This window comes from Drosophila mojavensis, unplaced genomic scaffold, assembly GCF_018153725.1.
Source record: "Drosophila mojavensis isolate 15081-1352.22 unplaced genomic scaffold, ASM1815372v1 contig_74, whole genome shotgun sequence".
Classification (NCBI taxonomy): Eukaryota; Metazoa; Arthropoda; class Insecta; order Diptera; family Drosophilidae; genus Drosophila; species Drosophila mojavensis.
In genome coordinates this window covers 8,077,109-8,099,159 of record NW_025318899.1, presented here as the reverse complement: position 1 = coordinate 8,099,159, position 22,051 = coordinate 8,077,109, and the positions used below count along the sequence as shown (strand labels likewise).

The 22,051-nt window shown below is 41.9% G+C and overlaps 1 protein-coding gene and 1 long non-coding RNA gene across 2 annotated transcripts; one reads left to right on the top strand and one right to left on the bottom strand.

Annotated features, from left to right (window-relative positions):
• Positions 1-312: 312 nt before the first annotated feature.
• LOC6581767 (syntaxin-7) lies at positions 313-2,008 on the top strand. Its single transcript, XM_002007453.4, has 6 exons — positions 313-479; positions 686-921; positions 992-1,061; positions 1,155-1,299; positions 1,370-1,786; positions 1,848-2,008. The coding sequence occupies exons 2-6, from the start codon at positions 756-758 to the stop codon at positions 1,941-1,943; spliced, it is 894 nt and encodes a 297-aa protein (XP_002007489.1). The 5' UTR covers positions 313-479; positions 686-755; the 3' UTR covers positions 1,944-2,008.
• A 9,947-nt stretch (positions 2,009-11,955) lies between these two features.
• Positions 11,956-14,547, bottom strand: LOC122757505. The gene is made up of 2 exons (XR_006357564.1): positions 14,070-14,547; positions 11,956-13,350 (listed from the first exon to the last, which is right to left on the bottom strand). It is a non-coding gene; the product is annotated as an uncharacterized LOC122757505 (long non-coding RNA).
• Between the last annotated feature and the right edge of the window lie 7,504 nt (positions 14,548-22,051).

Sequence of the window (22,051 nt, the reverse complement as noted above, 5' to 3'; positions counted from 1 at the left end):
AAAAAGGATATTGCAGAGCTTATTTTTAAATTTTACTTACATATGTTTTACGTTAGGAATTTATTTCTTTGGTAATTTAAATGCTATGTGATTACACAATGGCAGTGGGACCGCCGTGTTATACGAAAGAAGGATACATAATCCTTTCAAGTCCATTTTGAATTTGAATTGAATATCTTTATATTTTAAATTTTCTAACACTACTACAAGTTGAAATGCGAAATATCGATAGTACATTATCATCTCTACATATTTCCTATACGGCCACACTCAACAATGCCATTACGATTGTTTAAAATAATCGATTAAGCCCGTGTATTAAATTATTTCTCCACCTCTATAAACTTACATATTTCTTGCAAAATTTGTTGGTTTTTATTAGAAAAAAATCGCTCTGTAAATTAATTTATTTAATAGACATGCAGTTGATTAAGCTTTGATTGCAAAGGTTGCTGGATTGGTTGACAAGGACAAGCAAGGTGAGGGATGTGATGACATATCAGCGAAGAGTAAAACAAAGACTACTCAAGTCCCCTTCGATAAGCAAAAACAGAAAACAATACATATACAACCACACACAAGTTCGCTTACAGGTGTATTTGTCTGAAACGCATATAATGATATAAGTAGAAATCAGAGCAGTGAATAATTTATTTAATTGCAAACCATTTATTGAAAATTTCAGAAAATCAAGAGTAACAACTGGTTTCTGTACCATTAAAAAGAACATTGGCAAGGTGTCTGCATACGAAAGCATGGATTTACAACATATGGAGAATGGCCTCAGCGGAGGAGGCGGTGTGGCAGGAGGAGGAAGTGCTGGAGGAGGAGCAGGAGGTGTGGGCGGTGGCCTAAGTGAATTTGATTTTCAGCGATTAGCACAAATAATCGCGACAAGCATACAAAAAGTCCAACAAAATGGTGAGTAGTTTGGGGCGTATATTTTTCATCTATGACTAATCACTTTACTATGCATACTCGAACGACACAGTCTCCACTATGCAGCGAATGGTCAATCAGCTGAACACGCCACAGGACTCGCCCGAATTGAAGAAGAAGCTGTAAGTGTTTGTAAGAGTCTTGCCTTACTTATCAAATAGCAAAGCTAAACGTATATTTGTAATACTTAAACAAAACATGTCTTCTGTACATAGTCATCAGTTAATGACCTATACCAAGCAGCTGGTGACCGATACAAACAATCAGTTAATGGAGGTGGACAAGTGCAAAGAGCGGCACCTTAAGATACAGCGCGATCGTCTGGTGGATGAGTTCACAGCGGCATTGACCGCCTTCCAGGTTTGTTAATCTGTTTAATGATAAGCAAAGTAACAACTCTAGTCATCAATATTTGTTTTTGTTTTTGCAGGCTATTCAACGTAAAACAGCTGATATTGAAAGAAGTGCTTTACATCAGGCGCGCGCCCAGAATTTCAGTATTTCACATCCACCTGGCTCGACACGAACCAATACCAATGCCAGTAGCAATGACAATGGTTCCTTCTTTGAGGACAACTTCTTCAATCGCAAATCAAATCAGCAGCAACAGCAGCAAATACAAACTCAAATGCAGGAAGATGTTGACCTGCAAGCACTTGAGGAACAGGAGCGTGCCATACGCGAGCTGGAGAACAACATAGTGGGCGTCAATGAAATCTACAAAAATCTAGGTGCTATGGTTTACGAGCAAGGCTTAACAGTCGATTCGATCGAGTCTCAGGTGGAACAAACAAGCATTTTCGTTTCACAAGGCACTGAAAATTTGCGCAAGGCTAGCTCTTACCGGGTAAGTGTTGAGCATATCTGATATGAATTTGCTCTTAATTTGCATTTATTATTTATTGTAGAACAAAGTGCGAAAGAAGAAGTTGATATTGGCTGCCATCCTGACCGCTGTTCTGTTAGCCATCGTTTTAATATTGGTGTTTCAGCTTAAGAACTAAATCCAATATACTAAAGAGCATCAAGAAATTTAAATAAAAACTAGTAAATTGTTGTGAAAAGACAAGTGTTGCCCCATGCAGGCCTCCCATCCATTCAATTCCCATTTTAGACGCATTTGTGGCTTTAATACTATTATTTAACTTAAACAAAAGAAACCAAACACTAATTGGCTAAAGAATTCTTAAAAATGATGGCAAAAATTGTCAACTCAGTTGCATGAATCGAAACGTGTTTAGCACAGAGTTAAGCGGCGCTTACGCATACACACACGCATCCATATGTTATATAAATATTCTTATTCTCTAAAAAGTTATCTAATATTTTATATGTATATGTATTATGATTATAAATAATGCACTTTGTATTGTATTATATTGATTGAGTGGCGCATTCTCAAATTTGTTTAGCAACAAGTTCTAAAACATTTCCAAACTCATTTGCTAGCGCTTTGTATTTAAGTTTAAGTGACATACAAAGTATATAAATATACGGTGGTACATGATAATACACATTAAAATATAAAATTAACGAAACAAAAATATATGTATTTATGATATGTACGATCAATGCAGGGCAAAATCCTTTAACAAAGCATTTCGAGCACTTCATTTCGGGGCATTGCATGAAATGAATGAATCGATGAATGGGCTGGAGCTCAGCACCATTTGGGCATTCAAAATGTGCCCGATCATGGCATGGTCGCGTCATCAACGCCTCGCGCACAGCCATAACGATCATTAAGATTTGTTGTGCACTGATGATACGCATGCTTCAGCGGCTTAGCCCCTGGCTGAAGTACTGCCTGTGCTTACTGGGCTGCCCAACTGGGTGTTCATCACCTCACATTAATGCAACGGCAGACGGTATCGATCGACGTATTTTTGTGTGTGTGTGTGTGTGTGTGTGTGAGTGTGTGTGTCTGCCTGTCTGTGTGTGTGTGGATGCCACTTGAGCCGCAGCCGTTGTTGAGGTGTGTCAAGTAAAGGGTTTCCTCGGGCTCCGGCTCCGGCTCGGGCTCGGACTCCGGCCTGCATACAAATTGAGTTTAAATTTTTTGCCAATTCACTGACATTGATAGTTCGTTTGGGCATCGTTTGTGTCGTGGTGGTGGCTTCTTATCCACTTGTTGGCATCGAGTGGTTTTCTCGCATGCATTTAAGTGCAGCTCATTTCCTTCTCTATCGCCCTGGGGCAGCCAAATATTGTGCGCTGTCATCCAGCTATTTTTAATACTAAGACATATCGGTGCCCTAACTGCACAGAGTGGTACATTAACTATGTCGTACTGTTGGCAATTTAAAGTTGTTTCTAGGGCTAAAAGATCCACATATATATGTATCAGTGAAAGGTTACAGCGAGTGGGATCGAAAGCGGCTTGGAGCTGGCTGATACTTACACTCGACTGTAGTTAGGGTATGATAGGGTATCAGATATTCAGCTTGTGACAATCAATTTTATTATTTCTTCTTTTTTGTGAGCCTGCTTGGCTGTCAGTGGCTGTCTAAATACGTCACCATGTTTTTTTTTTCTTGAAATAAATTATTGATTGCTCGGTTGAGGTTTACAGTTTACGACACGGCCTAATCACATCGATTATCGGTGCATGTACATGGCACTTGGCATCGCCTGGCCGTGGACGCATCCATTCATAAGTGAAAATCCAGTGCCGAGGCCACAGGTCACGTTGCGGCTGATTCGAGTGCGTAGGTGTTGGACATTAACAGGACCATGCACACCTCGCTCAGCAGGTAGCCCGGATAGACCGCGCCGTGTGCGAGCTCTGCTGTGTTTGCATAGGCCGGGCCCATGATAATATTGACACATTCGGTGGTCAGCACAGAATCTCATTTGCGAAGTCATTTTGTACAAATAAATCCAGCCTCTGCATTGCTTCTTCTACTCTTCCTCTTTATTTTTTCCCAACTTAATGCGCGGACACACAAACCGCATGTTTTGACTTTGCCACCGAGGAGCATTGGAAATGCACATGGAAATTCCGCAGCTCTTTCCATTTCTTTTTTTTTTTTTTTTTGCTAAGCGTGGATTGACTTACCAACTTAGCAACTTGCTGGACGGGATCGGGGTATTGGTAAGCGATCGGCTGCTGCTGCACTCTAATCCCTGCACATTTCACACGTTGCTTACGGTTTGCCTTAGCCATAGCCATGCAGTAGCCGAGACGTAAACATCCGGCTGTGGCATTTCCCAAATCAATAAACTTATTATTACGAGTACTTACATACCTTGCACACATATCAATGTATATGTATACACATATCTTACAATCCAGGTCCCCCTCTTCGGTCTTTATACGGAAAAATCTTAATTAAGCATTTCCTTGGCTACATTTTTATGAATGAACTGACGAACTGCTGCTCTCCCGTCCTGCTCCGCCCCGAGCCCTAATTTTATTTAGCACCACCCTCCCGTCCGGCTCTACTATTAACGCAATTTAAGTGGAATTACTTGTGGCCTGTAAATCTTTTGAATTTTTATTAAAAACAAAAGCGCCAAATGGAAATTCGTTTGATTGTGCCACCTGTGTGTGTGTGTGTGTGTCGAATGCTGTGTGTGTGCGTGGACTTTTACGGCGAAGATTGGGGGTTGGGGCTGCTGCTACCGCTGCACACTTTACGCCCAACACTTTCGACATTTTTATTAATGAAATTCGCAGAAAAGGTGGCCCACTGACGAACCGAATGAAGTGCTCTCACCTTGCCACGTCTCATTCTCATGAGCTACAGCTGAGCACGATCTCTCAGGCCTCGGGCCCCTATCGTGGATACAGTTTTATACTATATTGGAACTGGTGGGGCGTACACTTCTAAACAAATTGGGTGTCAAAAAGTGCGCACATTTCAAAAGATTTAACCGTTTTGCAGTTTGCTTTGATCTATGCCGACGACGCAGACGCCGTCGAGGCGTTTATGTGGCTGCCACAGTGGAGCCTGTCTAGCTACTTGACTCTGTACAGTGGGTGAATACCTCAAGTGGACTGATTGAGACGAATATCTATCGCTCTACGAATTTTGATTGTAATATATTTAGTACTTTAAAGTATATAAGATAGTTTAAGATAGTTAATTGATTTAAATGATATATATTTTGGGTAAGGATCATAATATTATATGCTAATATATTTTAAAAATATTATTTGATAAGATTTTAAGCCTAAACAAGGCCCTATAATTTTGAATAATATTAATAAAACTATATTTAATATTTATTATTTTTCTCTTGCAGCCAAATCAATTTTTATTAATATTAATAAAACTATATTTAGTAAATATTAAAAATATTAGAGCCAAATCAATATCCAATATTGTGTTAGTCAAGTACCATGCATCACTGTGCCACACTTTGGTATCGTTTGTGCTATTCTCAATATAAACACGTAGTATATCTTTTATCTGATTTGGTTTTTATACCACGCGCCGCCTGCAAAAAAAGCGTCAACGCTGCAAAAATGCGAAACGGAGGCGCTGTTTTTTATAAATTAACACCAACGCCAGAGGCAACAGCCTCAGCCCCAGTTAGAACAGATCTGAGATCTCCCCTAGGGCAATGAGATCCCGTGGAAGATCAATCCGAGCGCAGCGGCGGCAAATTCGCAAACGCAAACGCAGTGAAAATCGCAATTGTAGCTGAAGCAGAGGAAAGTGTATATTGAGTTGTCTGTTGGCCGCAGGACGGGATTAGGGGTGAAACAATTGATGTTGGCTGGGATTGGATGGGATTGGCTATATAGGCAGGCAGGCATAGGGGGATGCCACCGTGCTTGAGTTTCGGGTGTCTATTGTGCTCTCTATTATTTTGGTAGGTGTCTCTAGCTCTATCTGTGGCCCATTTGCAGCCGCTTTGTTGTGTAATTGTTTGTTTACGAGTTTGCAACAAAGCCCAGACAAAAGGCCATGGCTAAAAGAGATTTTATAGCTCAGCGGTTCACACACGTACCAACTGAACGAGAAGAGCAGACGAAAAATGAATCAAAATCGAAATCCAAAGCTGCAATAACAAAATCATCTTCCAGCCATGAATCTTCCTCGACGTAGTCGGAGGCATGTCAAATTATATCTTGTGGCTCGTTCCGCGCGCCTCGTTTATCGTTTTTTGATTGGTTTTTTCATTTGCTCGTGTTTGGGTAGCATTTTCCTCTTATCCATTGGCGCTCCTCACGACTAATTGTGCCTGACATTAATGTCACTCTGTATTAAATATAGCCTGCCCACAGAGAGTCTGTCTGGCTGTCTGTCTGTCTGTTTGCTTGTCGTACTGTCTGACAGTGCCACACTCTCAGCTCCAATTCATATTTGGGAGTCATATACGTGCGCCCTGCGAGATCATGCCATCAGAGGGGGCTCCGACTAAGCAACGTGTTGACAGCGAGTGACAGACACATTCATTAGGCAGAATGATTCATATGCCATTCCGGATGCAATGGGCTATGGACTAATTTGAAAGGCATTAGGTTAAATGATTTAACGCTCTGGTTTTTGGATGTTGATCAAACAGTTGAGGTAAAGCTAGACGTCAGTAGATATAGCCACAATATCTTGATTTATGTTTTAGGTATAAATTGTGGAATTTGTGAGCTCTTTATTGATTCAGCTTAGCATGATCTGATAGCGATGCCGATTTAGGCTCTCAATTGATACTGCTAGATCGATAGATCGATGTATAAATTAGCTATATAAGTTACATAAAAGAAGAACCAAAAACTCAGAACAGTTCTCAGTTGAGTCTAGTTTTGATTTGTCTGAATTTCATTGAATTTGATTTATTCTGACTGAAATCCAGAGAAAGCAACTTTAATACAATTTCATTAAATTAAGCCAGTAACCCGGACAGTTCACTTCTGGCGTAAGAGGCAAACCAATTATGGATTACAACCTCAAGTCCATATGCGCGAATAATATTATGATTGTAAATATTGTCGTATCATACAAGAGGGGGTTGCGTATGCCCATGCCCATGCCCCTCCTCCCCCATCCGACAATGTGTTCACAACATTTCATATGCACGCTGGGGGCGCAGATCGGACACACATGGGGCGCGGCCAAGTAGCCTCCGGTTGCTTGGTCAGAGCGCGCGACAATGCGAAAAATTTTCAATCGATTGGCAAGCAAAAAGCCAGAGTAGGCGGGGCCGCCTACCACTGCCACTGGACTGGCTTGAAGTGAAATCAAAGAGAGCTGCCGGAAAATCAAAGGCTCGCTTCGCATCGGTTCGGCTAGGAGTATATGTATATATTATATGTGTGTGTGTGTATATGTGCATATATAGGGATATATTGCGGTACATATTGGTAGCTCATATGTTTTTTGTGCCTGATTGTTTTTTATCCATAAGAAGCCCCGGGTCACAATTTATAATAGACTTCATGTATATTTGTATATCGGTGGCACAGGTGCAAAAGTTCACATGGCACTTGGACTAGGAGCTCGGTGCAGGCAGCTAGCGAGTGACTTGGAGACGGACACGGAGACGGAGACGTAGACGGAGACAGAGACGCAGACCTTTTTCCAGTTCTGTTGAAATTCAATAGAATTTCGGGGCAAGCGGCATTCCCGTGCTTCCTCAGACGCTGCGTAACACGAGCAACATCTGCATACAGTAAATTATACAATGAGTGCGTAACCATAAAACCTGTCCCAGTCACAAAGACCAATCCGAATTCAAGTGTCATGCTATTTTTGGTCTCAAAAATTTGTCGCCTGTTCGCCTCAAGTGGAGTGGACCCAACGAGCATGCCAGACTGCCGGGCGACAATTTCTAGACATCATTCAGCTCTGTCGCACTATTTGTTCATGTTACATGAGCTTGAGCTGCATCCAGCACGATCTCGGGCCGAGCTGGGCTCACAACATTGTTTGCCCAGCTCGACTCGGTTCCATCTTGGGACAGCTCCTCGCTCTTAATTGTTGGTCATGCACTGACGTTGCATTTATTTATGGTTTTCTTAATGAGTCTCATATTTATTACACTCTGACATTGGACTGACGATGGGCACGGGCTCGAGATCGAGCTCGGGATAGGGATAGGCACACATTCAGATCCACACTTTGAAGCTGGGTCAGCGGCGCAGGGGAAATACGTGTCATGTTTCATTAACGGGGTCCGTTGCTACCCATTCAAATATTTTGGGCAGTTAAGTATATCATCTCTGACTGTGTGTGTCTCTGTTTCTGTATGAGTGTAAGTATGTGTGTGTGTGTGTGTTGGTGTAATTTGAATATGCACTTGAAATTGCATGGAAATTAGTATTTGTCGCGCCTTTCCTCCAACACTTATTCCGGTCTGCTCTGCTGCAATGCGGAAATACTTAAGGCGATGACCAAAACCCCCGAAATTTTAAGTTGAATGATTATTTGTTTTGGGTTACATTCGTGACGGTTTTGCCGAGGGGAAATGGGCGTGACAGCCGTGAAGTCTTTGGCCCTCAAACTGAAAGTTGACTGAATGACTCTTAGATAAATCTAAAAGCTATTAAAATTCAAATAAACTAACATATATATTATAATCTGAATTGAAAAGTATTAATATAATATTATGTATAATATCAGCAGTTAGTAATGGAACATATTTGATTACTATAAAAAGGGATTTTAGCTCTACCAACGTTGGTTAACAGCTCATCTCGTTGTCGTTAATACCTCCCCTTAATTAGCATGTAATAAATCCAAAAAAAACTTAAATGTGAAGCCACATGATAACTGAAACTGTGCAAGTCTATCTCTCAGAGTATGGCTCAAAAATTGCCGGAATGAAGTACGCATCTCAGAGGTCTTTGTCATATGCCAACAATCAAATCCCAGTCAAGCCTATATTGCACGCGCCTTCTCGTTAGCCGACTGGCGCCCACAATCAATTAACTCTATCGTCAAATTCTAAGCACCCACTCACCCAGTCACCCACCTAACAGCTGCTGCTGCTGCTTAACATTTGTATTCGTATCTTCGGGCCACACACCTTTAAGCCCCGGCTGGAGCCACAGTAGCCGCTGGGCCAAAATTGATAACATTGTAACATTGTCCGCAACAACAAAACGTTGAATTTTCTGCATATAAATGAATTAATTTTCAGTTGATGCTCACACACACACACACAGACACAGATACATATACGTGTATCAAGAGCAGCCCATCCTGAAGGCTGGAGGCTGTGTATAGGGCTAATTTCCATAAACCCTGAAAGGAAGAAGTCGCAACGCCATTGTTATGCTAAGTGGGAATTCTCTCTCTATGTGTGTGTGTGTGTGTGTGTGTGTGTGTGGAGCAGGGGCATATTGCCAAAAAAGGGGTTGCAAAGACCACCAGGTTGAAGTGGATCTGGACTTGGCTTGCGAGTCCAATGAGATAGAGAGAGTCAGAGAGAGAGTCAGATAGAGCGAGAGAGAGGGAGAGCGAATAGATTGCTCTGTTAGCCAGCGGCCAGGCTAAGCTCACCACCAAGACAAATTGTTGCACAATTGTTCGTAAAAAATAAAAGAGCAACCCATGTAAGCACCTTAAATAACTGAACAGCATTAGAGCTAACTGTAACTGTTTATATTTTTCTCACATCGAGCCTAATCGTGCGCATGAGGGTCTAAACCAGGCCCATGGCTCTATCCATTGGGAATTCAGCTGAGCTGCAGACTGAAGGCTGAAGGCTGTAGACTGTAGGCTGTGTGAGCTGCTTAATGCCCATTGTGCAGTTGCTCGAAATTGCCTGTGAAATTGCATTGAAATGCGAATTGCATTAGGGCAACAGTAGCAGCAACAGCAGTGCCAACAACACCACCACCACCAATAACAACAACAACAACAAGAAGAAGAAGAAGAGAACGCCCCTGCGGTCCTGTCAATCACAAGACGTAAGGTGTGCGCTGTCAGATTTTCTTGGGTAGCGGGCGCTATAAATTTTATACGCTTCTCGAAACTTTATTTTATGGCTGCGGCAACAATGGCTGGGGCCTAGGAACGCCGTTAATTTACGAGATATACTCCCCATGGTTTCGCCTCTACATCTCTCTGCTCGTTATTGTATACAAAAAAAAAAAAAAAAAACAGATTAGATCCAAATCCAAATTCAAATCCAAAACCAAGCAATCTTGCGTGCGCCATTCGTGTGAATTTGAAATAAAACACACTGCAACATTTGCGAGCGGAAGAGAGAGCTGAGAGGGGAAGCCAACTGCAAAGTGCTCAACCATATATACATACATATATATATTTACAGAATCATGTAAAATCCGCAGCTCCAAGGCGCACAGATGCCGGCGACATGCCACAAATGGACTGCCAGACAATTGGACAGCGCTGTGACAGCGCCCCTGATCGCTGTAAGGAGTCAACCCACCAGGCAGCAGCACCATGCTCCATGCACCACGCACCATGCACCACGCACCACCAGAGACCATGTGTCAAGTCTCGCTGCATGTTTGTGGAACGTTTAAAAAATATTTTCTTGTAATTTGGTAAACTAATTGTTGCCGTTTGTTTTGACAATAAGGCATTTGTAGCTTTTCAGCGATGCTAACTGACGATTTGATTGACTTGAGCTGACAGCCACCCCACGCCCCGTCCCGCCACGCCCTCCCGCCAGCCTTGTAATACGCTTTAGTTCTTTAGTCTCCCCTTCTGAACTGATGCTCGGGCACTTTTCCACTGTTTGTTGCTGTCGTTGTTGTTGTTGTTGCTGTTGTTGCTGTTGTTGCTTGGGGTTTTCCGGTAGTCATTGGCATGCTGCATTGCATTAGATCTTGCATTATGTTCGACATGTAATTGATATATTGGCACCTCCTTCCCCCCGGCTCCCGCTCAGCCATGCTCCGTGTCTAAACACATGTCGAGCTGTTTGTTTACTTTGTATTGGTTTAAAACTAATGCTGATCACTGCAGTTTTCCATTTGGAGTGCTATTAGCAGCACATCAAGTGGTTAATATTGGTTGGCTTAGTTGCTGGATCCGAGATGAGAAATATGCACAATTATGGCCAACTACTTCAGCTAATATAATATAATATATTGCAATATCTGTATTTTCTGTAGATGCTCACAATTTGTAGAAACGTTTAACTCTCACAATATCATCTGAATTGCGATCCACAATTCTCAGCCCGCTGCAATCACTCAGAAATTCTATAGAAAATGCATAAAAAGTCAAGCATGGTTTGTATACACAAATTTGTTTGCTGGTAATTAACAAATTTAGGGGAACAAAATCATTAATGCCAACAATATAAAATCAGAGTTTATTTCCAACAATAATACAAACATTAGGCCATCCAGCCACGCCCATACGCTTTACGCCCCATTGTCGTCTCCATTTGTACATACATATATCAAAAGCCTAATAAGTGCTGAGTGCATTTGCCTGGGCTCAGCTGCTCTATCACTCTCTCCCTCCCTCTCTCCCTCTCTCTCCCTTTCTCACTCTCTGGGGCTATAGTTGTAGCTGCATCTGTATTTGACCGGGCGTTGATTGCATGTGTTTTTTTTTCTGGGAAAAAACTGTCGACGCAACGTCTACGGTGTGCAGCAGGTCCATAAAACTCAGGCGAGCGCATAACTGCAATAAGATCATTAAAAAGGTGCAGAACGACGCTGCAGTTTATGGCCACATCGTTTAAATATAATGTGATATATATGTGCTATATTCTATATATATATATATTTAGTGCTAAATGGCGATTAGACCAATTGACGCTGCGTGGCGTCTGCGAAGCGAGTCGTTCATTGGCTTAGAGCTGTGTAGACTAATTGATTAATTATGGAAGAAAAGCTGAAGATGTGAAGGGACCTGTAGTCTTATATATTATATTTTTCAGATAATTATAGAACAATATTTAAAGCTCTGGCTAGTAGCTTCTTTTGCTATAAGTACTCCATGCTTTGGTTTTTCTACTCAATTTTATTAAAGCTATTTATCATGACTATCTTTAATGAGAATCACATAGGAGAGTCATCGAATTTTTCTTTCATTTATATGATCATATATTATTATATATGTTCCATTTTACATTTTCCTCATATATATGCCCATATTCTCCTTTACATATGTATATTTTACTTTCTGATCGTCTCCATTTATCATTAAGAAACTGAAATTAACATATTTTCTCAACGACACTCTCCCATCTTTTGAAAGTGCCCTTGATACTTGGCTCTACCTGTCGACGTCAGCGTGCAGCCCCGGTTAAATTACAAGCAGAGCTCTTCCTGTTTATTTAACTGATTTCTGTGCTCCACTTCCAATTACAAGAGGTCACAACATTTCCTCAATGGAGGTAAAAGTTAGTTCCACTTCTGCTGCACAAGTTTGTCAACGATCTTGGTAGCTGAACTTAATCATGTTTCTCATCATTATGATGTAGCTGAGAGTACGCTGGAGTTTCCTCCGACCTGTTCAAAATGGCCGCTCGTTGAACCACCCTGAGAGCGGACTCAATTGACGCTCTAACTGTAAGTTGTTCGCATAGATAAATATTGAGTTTTTCAATTAGCACCCCCGAAAAGTTTACACTCTCCCATCTTTATCTCTATCTCTCTCTCTCTCTCTCTCTCTCTTTCTCTATTTCTGTTCTTGCTGGGCCAACTTACCCTCGATTGCTTTTTGTTCAGTCTTTGTAGCACTGCGTAATGCTTCGTTTTTTTTTCTGTTTCTGTTGTGCCTGGCCACCGTCTCGTCTGTTTGTCTAAAGGATCAGGAGCGTGTTTGCGTATGGGCGCGTTAATTGCCCATAGTGGCAAACGTTTAAAGCCGCCACAAATCCCGCCCCAGCCTCATGTCAAGAGCAGCCACCCTCCCGCTGCCGCTGTCTCTTTCGGGCTTTTCACCTAGGCCTCAGAGTTGGTTTTGTGTGCTAAAAAGATAAACGACGGCGCCTGGAAACATGGATCTGGAGCTCTGGCTCTCTCTCTCGACTCTGAGTTGTTGCGTTGTTTTCCATGTTGTAAAGTTAATTATAAATTAAATATTGATTCTGTGACGTGCGCTCGGGCGACAGTTGCTGGCGCTCATCAAATCTTCCCCGTCAGTTGGCCAACTTCTGTAAACACACACATACACACAGACGCACATACATATGCAACTGCATGTGCATCTGTGAGTTTGTATCTTTATTGCATTGGGCGGACATTCCCCGCAGTATGAAATTGATTGGTCACGTATGATTTATTAATATTTGCTTTTCATTACGCATACGCAGCAGCAGAAGCAGCAGAAGCAGCAGAAGCAGCAGCAGGAGCAGCCGCAGCAGCTGTTTTAATTGGTTTACAATTTCCATCGTCGCGGTTTCCAATTGTCGCCTGCAATGCAATTACCTGCAGTGGTTGGAGGTTTAATGGCCACCAGCTGTGATCTATTGGATTTCTGTAGCATCGAATCAAATGACACTTGCCATGACTTTTTATGCTTCTCGAGTCTATAAAGAATATTCCAATATTAAGTCAAGGCGAGTTTTGTTACGCTTTGAATATGGAATGACAATTAGTTGACTAATGAATAAATATTAAATAGAACCATAGCAAATATCAACTCTGATTAAAGTTAACTTAACAATCTAAAGGCAAATTCTTACATCAATGTAAATGAAAGCTTAACTGACTCAATATTTGATATAGCATTAATTATACAATCATAATATATAAAATCAGAATATCATAATGATTATATATGTATTTCGTAGGACATTTTGCTATATGAATCAAGTATATATGAGATAAGAATGAACTTGTGACAAATTGAATCATTGACAAAACAAAATTGAAATTAAATACTAGGAAAATGTAATAGGTAATTGATTTGTATACAATATTCTACAGACTTACTATCTCTATAAAAATTTTTTTTTATAGTAATAATCAATAATGAAAAAATATATTAGTCATACAGCTTTAATCGGCTTGAGGTATATATATTATACTTATTATTATAAATAAAATATGAATTTATGAAGGGCATTGAAAACAAAATTTTTGCCGTCAAATTTATATATCAGTAAATCTCAATTTCCGATGTATGTATATATCTAATAAATATTTAAAATATCTTTAAATTAATGCTTTATATATTTTACCCAATTATTACTCAATTAATAAATTCTCGTATTCGCTCAACATGCGAAACGATTGGCAAACTCACCTCGGAGTCAAAGTAGCGACGGCAAAACAGAAGGACGCACTGCTTCACAAGGCACCAATACATTGATGTAGTCTATATATACATGTCTATGTATGTATGTGCCGACAGGTAAGTCACAGCCACAGCCACAGCCACAGCCACAGATATAGCCACAGTCACAGTCACAGACAGATAGCTAACATAGATGGATGGACAGCTGACGACAGGCGGACAGACGGACAGTGGGCTAGGCGAACGGTAGGTCGGCAGAAGCGAGTAATTTATGTGCGGGCTCTGCTGGCGGCCATAAACGAGCAAGAGCGAACTAGGCAATGGCAGCAACGGCGATCGACTGGTCAAAACAAAGACAACAACAACAACAATAATAAAAGCAACAACAACCACGACAACAACAACAACAACAGCAGAAGTAACCACTGGCTATGGCTCTGACTGTGGCCGCTGCTGCGACCCAGACTGCGCGGCCCGAACGAGTTGATGGCGGAGCTGCTAAATGCCAATTGTTGTAGTCGCTCTCGCAGTCGCTGCTGCTGCGGCTGCTGCTGCTGCTGACGCTGGCTGCGCAGTCGAGGTGGTTATTTTCATAAATGCTCTAAGCAGCAGCAACAGCAGCAGCGCCGTTGCTGTGCATGTGTATTAGTGAGATACATCTGTGCGCTGTCGCCCGCGCAGCTGACTGCGACGTCAGCGTCAGCGTCGGCTGCGAGTGGGCGGAGCCAACAAAACAATTTTTGGCGAACTTTAGCGCTCATTTAAATGCTAAAACTTGTTTCGTTGTTGTTGCTGTTGCTGCCGTTGTCTTTGTTGTCGTTGCCGTCGTCGTTATTGTTGTTGTTGTTACTGTTGTTGTTGTTATTGTTACTGTAGCGGCACGCCCCAGTTAGATACATAAATATTTATGCACGATAGATACTTTTGCTAAGGTTTAGCCAAGGTGTGAACTGCGCCTGAGTGAGAGAGCGCGTGCAACAGAGACGGGGCGATGGCGAGCGAGCGCCGCTGAGTGCGAGCGAGATAGCAGTGCTGCTGCTGCTGTAATGCCGCAAAAGGTGCAAAAGCTTTATTATGTTTTTTTCCTTTGGCCGAAGATTATGAAAAAGTTTGCCAAACGACCCACAAAAATGCAAAATCGAAAATGGCTGCTTGGCTGAATTTTCTTCTTTTTTTCTTTCTTTTTTTTTAATGTAATTTAGTTTTATTTGATTGATTTATTTACTTGCTTTTTTGCTTCTGCTGATTAATTTTTATTTCACGCCCGCCTCTTATTTATTTATTTTGCTCGCGATTTTTCTTATTTTTTACATGCCGCCGATAAACCTGGGCAGGTCGCCCGTCTCCTGCTGCCGCTGCTGCTGCTGTCTCGTAGCCTAGCTGCTGTCTCCGGAGTCCGGACTTATGTTTATTATCGTTTTGCATAATTTCGCTAATTTTGCTGTTTATTTGCGCGCCACGCACAATCGATCTCAATCGACCGCCCGCCCGCCCACTGTCCCGCCCACTTGCCAGCCCAATCATTTATTGGCTTTGTGTTTGTGTCAATAATCGTTTATATTTACGTAGCTTCTTTTTTTTTCTTTTTTGTTCAATTTTGACGATTGTGCTAATTTATTTTATTGTATTTGAATCTGTGTATGTATGTGTGTGTGTGTGTGAGTTGCTGTTGTTGTTATTTTTGTTACTGCGCCCGCCTTGTTGTTGTTGTTGTAATTGCTTTGATTTGCTGCTGCTGCTGCTGCTTTGCTAAAATTTATTTGAAATTTTAATTGTAAAAATATTATGTTTTGGATTATGCGATTTATTTGTTATTAAACGGAAGTCATGAAAATGAAATTGAAAATGCAAAACGAAAATGCAAAATGGAAAATTCTAATTGTAATTGTATTGTAACACAGTCATGCTGTTTTTCTGCATTGTTGTTATTTATTTGAAATGTATCCGGCGCATCAATTCGTAGAGCTCCATATGCTCCATATGTATCTATGTAATGCACATAGAGTATGTTTTTTTTATTATTTTTTAAATGAAGCTTGAAACATTTCAATTTTGATTGCCATTTATTGTTTGTTATTTCAATTGTTATTACCCTTGTTGTTGTTGTTGTTTTTGTTTTTGTTATTTTGTGGAAGATTTGTTCTAACATTTTATGGCGCATAGATTTGCAATATTTCAATTAAATTGTCAGTGCATAATTTGATTTCTATATCAGTGCACACACACACATACACATACACACATATGTATGTGGGTGTTAATTAATATGAAGGAAAGAGCCAAATGTGTGAATCGATTGATTTGTGAGCGATATAAAAAATGTGATTTATATTACAGTTTTATTATTGGCTTAAATTATAGTAATATATTAGAAAATTTAAGATGAGCATGGTAATAGATAGAGTTTAATAATTTTAATTTAATGAAGTGAGCATGGAAACTCAATTAAAAAATAAATAAGATATGCTAATTAAAATGGAATCTATAAATTATCCCCATATCTAATCAATAGTTAAAGTTCATTAAAAAACACTACAGCCAAAGATCTCTAGGAGAACTGTGTAATCCCTCGTTCATAATTCGCATGAAGAGAGTTCTTCTGTACTAAGTTAAGCCACATAAACAATATGGAATTCATTTCAAAATTGAATTCCCCGACTGCTGCTGCAGCGCTTTGTGTAAACAACATAAATCGATTATTGATTATGTTAGGGTATCTCATGTGAGGCATGTGAGCCTTTCGAGTTGCAAAGTGCTGAAATTGAATTTCCATGGGAGTAAAACCAATTAAATGGAAGCACTTTGCTGGCAACTGGCAGCCGCTGGCAGAAGGAAACGTCAGATAGTCGCCATTATGAATGCCCATTGAAATGATGTGACAAACAGTGAAACGGTGAAGCAGGGAAGCAGGGAAGCAGGGAGGAGCGGAAGAGCGGAAGAGTGGCAGAGAGGGAAGAATCCACTCTGGGCAGAGGGAGAAACGACTAGAGAGCAGCCGAGCAGCAGCAGGAGCCGCAGTGATGGCAACAAAAACTCAAATTCGGGCATAAGTGACAATTCAATAAGCCATGACGTGGCCCAATGTTTATTTAGCATATTGCGACGGCGAATGAGCGACGCTTGGCTGCCAAGGGCTGCCGCGGCAGGGGCGGCTCGGGCTGCGGAAGTGAGCGAACCAGGGGTAGCAGCGACTGGCTGCGGTTAAACGCTGCTATATGTTTGGCCAGACAATTTAACAGACTCTCTCGTCCACGTCGCGCGCCACTTTCGAAACGCTTTAACGCCGAGGCGACGGGACGGAGGCTGCGCTGCCGTCACACAGTCAAAGCCAACGTCGTCGTCTTCGTCGTCAACGTCGTTTTCGTTGGTGTTGAAATGTTTATTTAGGACCAAAATTGTCAGTGTGTGTGTGTGTGTAGGCAGCCATAGCCAGAGACACAGACACAGACACAGCCAATGCATCAGCCGCAGCATCAGCAGGAAATTGCTCATTGTACTTAGCCAGGGTTAAGATATGGCGGCTCAACTACCTTGTTAAACTATGTCGCAGACAAAAAATAATAATAATAAAACGGCAGAAAAAAAAGAAGATGTTTACCAATTAATATGCTCCATTTTGGGCTAGGGTATTTATCAACAGCAGCGCGACGTCTGCGCACACACACGCACACGCACACACACGCACACGCGCCTTGCAATCATTTCAGGGGCGTTTGTTAAATTGACTGCGAAATCTCGAATGACTTGCCTCTACATGTGTGTGTGTGTGTGTGTGTGTTTGTGTGTGTGTCGCACCCACGCCCGTACTCAACTTGTAGCTCAAGGCCTTGGCTGCATCTTTACTTTTTAGCTGCTTTTTTTGTACGTCTTTTGCTCGGCGTCTTGTTTGCTTAACCGCGCGCCATTGACGACAAATTTTCCAGCTGCAACGCTCGGATAATTTTCACAGTTTCAAATACAATATAAATCTCTATTGTTATCATTGTGGTTGTAGGTATATGTGTGTATGTCTGTCAGCTTATGTTTGGGCATAATTAATTAGTGCAATCCTCTGACAGATACGTGTTTTTTAGCTAATTGACTAAACGACTAAAAGTTATTTATATTATTATGGTTTATATAAAAGTATAAAGTATAAAGTTTCAATTTGAAAGGCAACTGTCTTTACCTAGCCACGCCTCTATCTAATCAAGCCTCAACTCACAGTCACATGCACACATACACATACACATACATATATGCTAGCCAAATATAGTAGCTATTCGCAGTTTCTTAAAGAGTCAAAGTCTTGCTGACATCTTAGACCTCCTCCTTCTCCCCCTGCTCCTCCTCCTCCTCGTCGTCATCGTCGTCGTCTTCTTCGTTGGCTGCAGTTGTTTTCACAATGTAAATATTTAAATATTTTCAAGACAAACATTTGATTGTTGTCTCTGAAAATATGTTGATAAAATATTTGCTCAGTAAACTGGTTACAAATTACAACAATTCTTGAGCCGAGTCGAGTCGAGGCGAATCGAGTCGCCTCTTCGCTCATTTGCAGTTGGTCTGGTCTGTTAGTCTTGTCTCTCGTTATGTTGGCTTGACTTTGCCATTTGTTTCATACATTTTTCTCAACACTTTTCACTTTTCACGCTAGGCGTGGAAAAACAGCGCACAGCCTCCTCGGGTCAGGCCAGTTTTTGAGTTATATCCATTTGCATCTGGTGGTTGGCTCTTGCATAAATATGCAGTAGACGCGTGTGTTGCTGTTTGTTGTTGTTACAATTATTGCCACCGCCACCGCCAGCACCACCACCACCACCACCACCGCCCATGTTTCCAGTCATTGTGGTTCTTGTTATTATTGCTGCGGCTCGTGCAGACAGCGCGGCACCAAGTGTTTCACATCCCATGAGGCTATGAGCGAAATAAATACAAATGCGAGTGGGGCGAGTGGGCCAGAGAATAGAATTCTAGCGCATTCCGCGCATCGCCACAAACCGACAGCTAATTCACTTCCTATATCCATTTCGATTATGCTTGCCGTTTTGCCTTTCCCATTCTCTTCAGTTTTGGGTCAGAGGCGGCAGTTCAGTTGGCAATGTCGGTCAAAGTGGCACAGCAGGTGCACAACCTTAAATCTCAACTTGAGCATCGTGAATGGAACATGAATCAAGTTCTATATCCGAGCAACGCATTCACGCCACACATTCCAATTGCCTTTCGACTGACATTAATTATAGCGCAAACGATCGATTAGAAGCATTTTAAAATTCATTAATGAATTGTTTCTCAAACAGCAGAAGCAACAACAACAACAACAACAACAACAACAAAATACATATGTATGTACATAAATAAGAAACAACATGCGCGCCCCAATGTCTATATGAAGCATCAGGTTGGCATGTGTACAGTGCGTAGCAGAAGTTAGTGTACAGCGGTAGTTCGATAGGCAAATGCCATGTGGAGGTGTATAAAGACAATGAGAATGAAAGAGTGGGAATAATAAGATATTCTATAGGCATATAAGTTTGACAATCGAAGAGAAGTTAAATAGGTTTCTAGACATTTGAATTTGATTAAAAAAATAGAACAATAAAACTATATAGCTACCAGATTATATAGATACCAGATTAGACACATAAATATCAGGTTTACTAATTATATTTTTACTTATTAACATATTTAGCTATTTATTTATCCATTATCCTATCTGCTGATATTTATTTCTATACTTATCATTCTATCAATCTACCCATTTAATTTAATTTTTTAATTATAATTATATATATTATCTTTCCATCTATGGATCTATCTTTCTATCTATCCATATCTAACATCCTCCTCTCTGTCTCTGCTCATGACTCCATCACATCACAGGTTGTCATACTTTTAACATCCATAGTCTAGTCTCGTTAGCTGCTCACATTCTCGCTCATAACAAATTGAAGAAAAAACGGACTGAAAAATGACGAGCTGACGATTTGTTTGGTATTTTGATATCGACAACAAATTTTCAGGCATCAGCCATCGGCTACACACACCCACGCCCCAGGCTGGCGTCTATGGCCCCTCGACCTGCCCCATCCGCACCGTCTCGAGCCCTGCGCCTGCCCAACAACTTATTATGCACAAATAAATAGCACGTTGGACGCTGAAGACGAAGAAGACTAAGAAGAAGAAGAAGAAGAAGAAGAAAATAGATGCTCAGTACCAATAAAAATGTAGAAATGCTGTTGCTTTAGGTTTTTCAGTTGATTTATATGACGAACGGAAATCGTAGACTTTTCGACGCTCAGCATGAGTGCAGCAGACATTGAGGAGGCCACATCCACATTCACATCCACATTCACATCCACATTCACATCCACATTTACATCCACATTAACAGCTAGAGATGCAGATACAGCGGACTGCACGAGTTTGGCATGTGTTGTATCTTACAGATACTTTCGGCCACAAATTGGGCAAAACGCTCGAAATGTGTTTGCAAACAAATTAATATCCATCGATCTGAATCCGAACTGGCAGAGACTGGCGCACAGACAGCGTTGCCAGATCGCTATGATCTATGATCCGATGGGAATTAAAGATTTTTGGATGCTACATTTTGCTGCCTGCTGCTGGCTTTATATTATAATTTGGGTTACCTAAACAAAGCAATAAATATTTACCGTGCCGTTGCGGATGAATGTGAACAGCGATCCAACCGATCCACCGATCCATCGATCCACCGATCCCAATGCCAATTAGGTGGTTGCCAAGCGAGAGGGCAGATCGATGCAGATTCAAATGCCAAAATACAATGTCTGTTTTTGTTACGCGCTGGATGCTGTCGTTACCATAAATTAGCACCTACTTCGGCTCGGGACCCCGGCTGCCATATGGTTTATGTGTAAACTGCAGAATGCAGCCGATAGATTTATCTGCCAATCCATTTCCAAATGAGTCGCTCAGGCGCAGTTTATTGTGCCTCTGCTGCTGCTGCCGCCTCTGCTGCTGCTGCTGCTGCTGTTATTGCAATTTCAATTATTATATTTACAATGAAAACTATTTTCGCGGCTGCTTCCGTAAACATGGCCAGGACTGCCCTTGAGAGCGAGTGCAGCAGCTGAAGTGAAAGCTGGACGGAGATGGATGATAGCGAGTGGAGCTGCAAGTGGCAGCTGATGGGCCACGGATGCTGACCACATGCAACACTTTTCACTGTCAGCACTTGGACTCGGGCTAATTGAGTTCCTCGGCTGACCACCAGCCGGGTGCAACTTTCCGGCTTGAATGTATCGGTAAATAGATCTTGGGCGTAGACTAAGTAGGCACGCCCACTGTCCTCAGCGAACCGGCGGACTAGCGGGCATGCCCGACTGCAGCACAGCATGAGCTGGCGCTACGGCAGCCCAGTTTGGGTGTCTGTTTTATAGCCACGTGGAAGACGCGTTACCACCTCCGTGGGCGATAAATCTGCAGTGCGCCCGCGGTGCAGTGAACCCACCCCTGCCCGCAGCACATGCAAATGCAGCAGCTTCAGCCCACTAAAAACACCCCGCCTCCACTCTCCCTCATTCTATCTCTCTCTTTCTGCGTCTCTTTCCTGGATGTGGTTTGTTTAGTTTGCAGGCGACGATAAACAGCTTGGCGCCAGCGCAGCTCTCGCTGGACCCGGGAAACTCATCCAGCTATTGCCTCAGGCATTTACCACAAATGAAATGTGCTACACAGTTTGACAATGCCAAAAAGCACTTGAGAGCGGCCAAGCGCTGCACCTGTTCGCACGGCCAAGGCGAATGGCTATCGGGTGCGCTGGATCGATCAGTGGAGCCAGACGCAGACTCGAAATGTTGACGACTCGCTGGCGGGTGTCGTGGGGCGCGGGCTTCCGTCGAAAGCGCTTGAAATTACACACGATATCGCTGCAATTATGCATGCATTTATGTTATTGTTAATTGTTTAAACAATAGACTAGAGCTCCGATTGTGGTACGTGTGCGCTGCATGAGGTATTTGCCTGGC

Bases quoted from the DNA above. Each gene is read 5' to 3' on its own strand.
- LOC6581767 (XM_002007453.4), top strand. From the start codon at position 756: ATGGATTTACAACATATGGAGAATGGCCTCAGCGGAGGAGGCGGTGTG. The intron at 922-991 runs GTGAGTAGTTTG...CGAACGACACAG, and splicing joins ACAAAAAGTCCAACAAAATG to TCTCCACTATGCAGCGAATG. The intron at 1,787-1,847 runs GTAAGTGTTGAG...TATTTATTGTAG, and splicing joins GCAAGGCTAGCTCTTACCGG to AACAAAGTGCGAAAGAAGAA.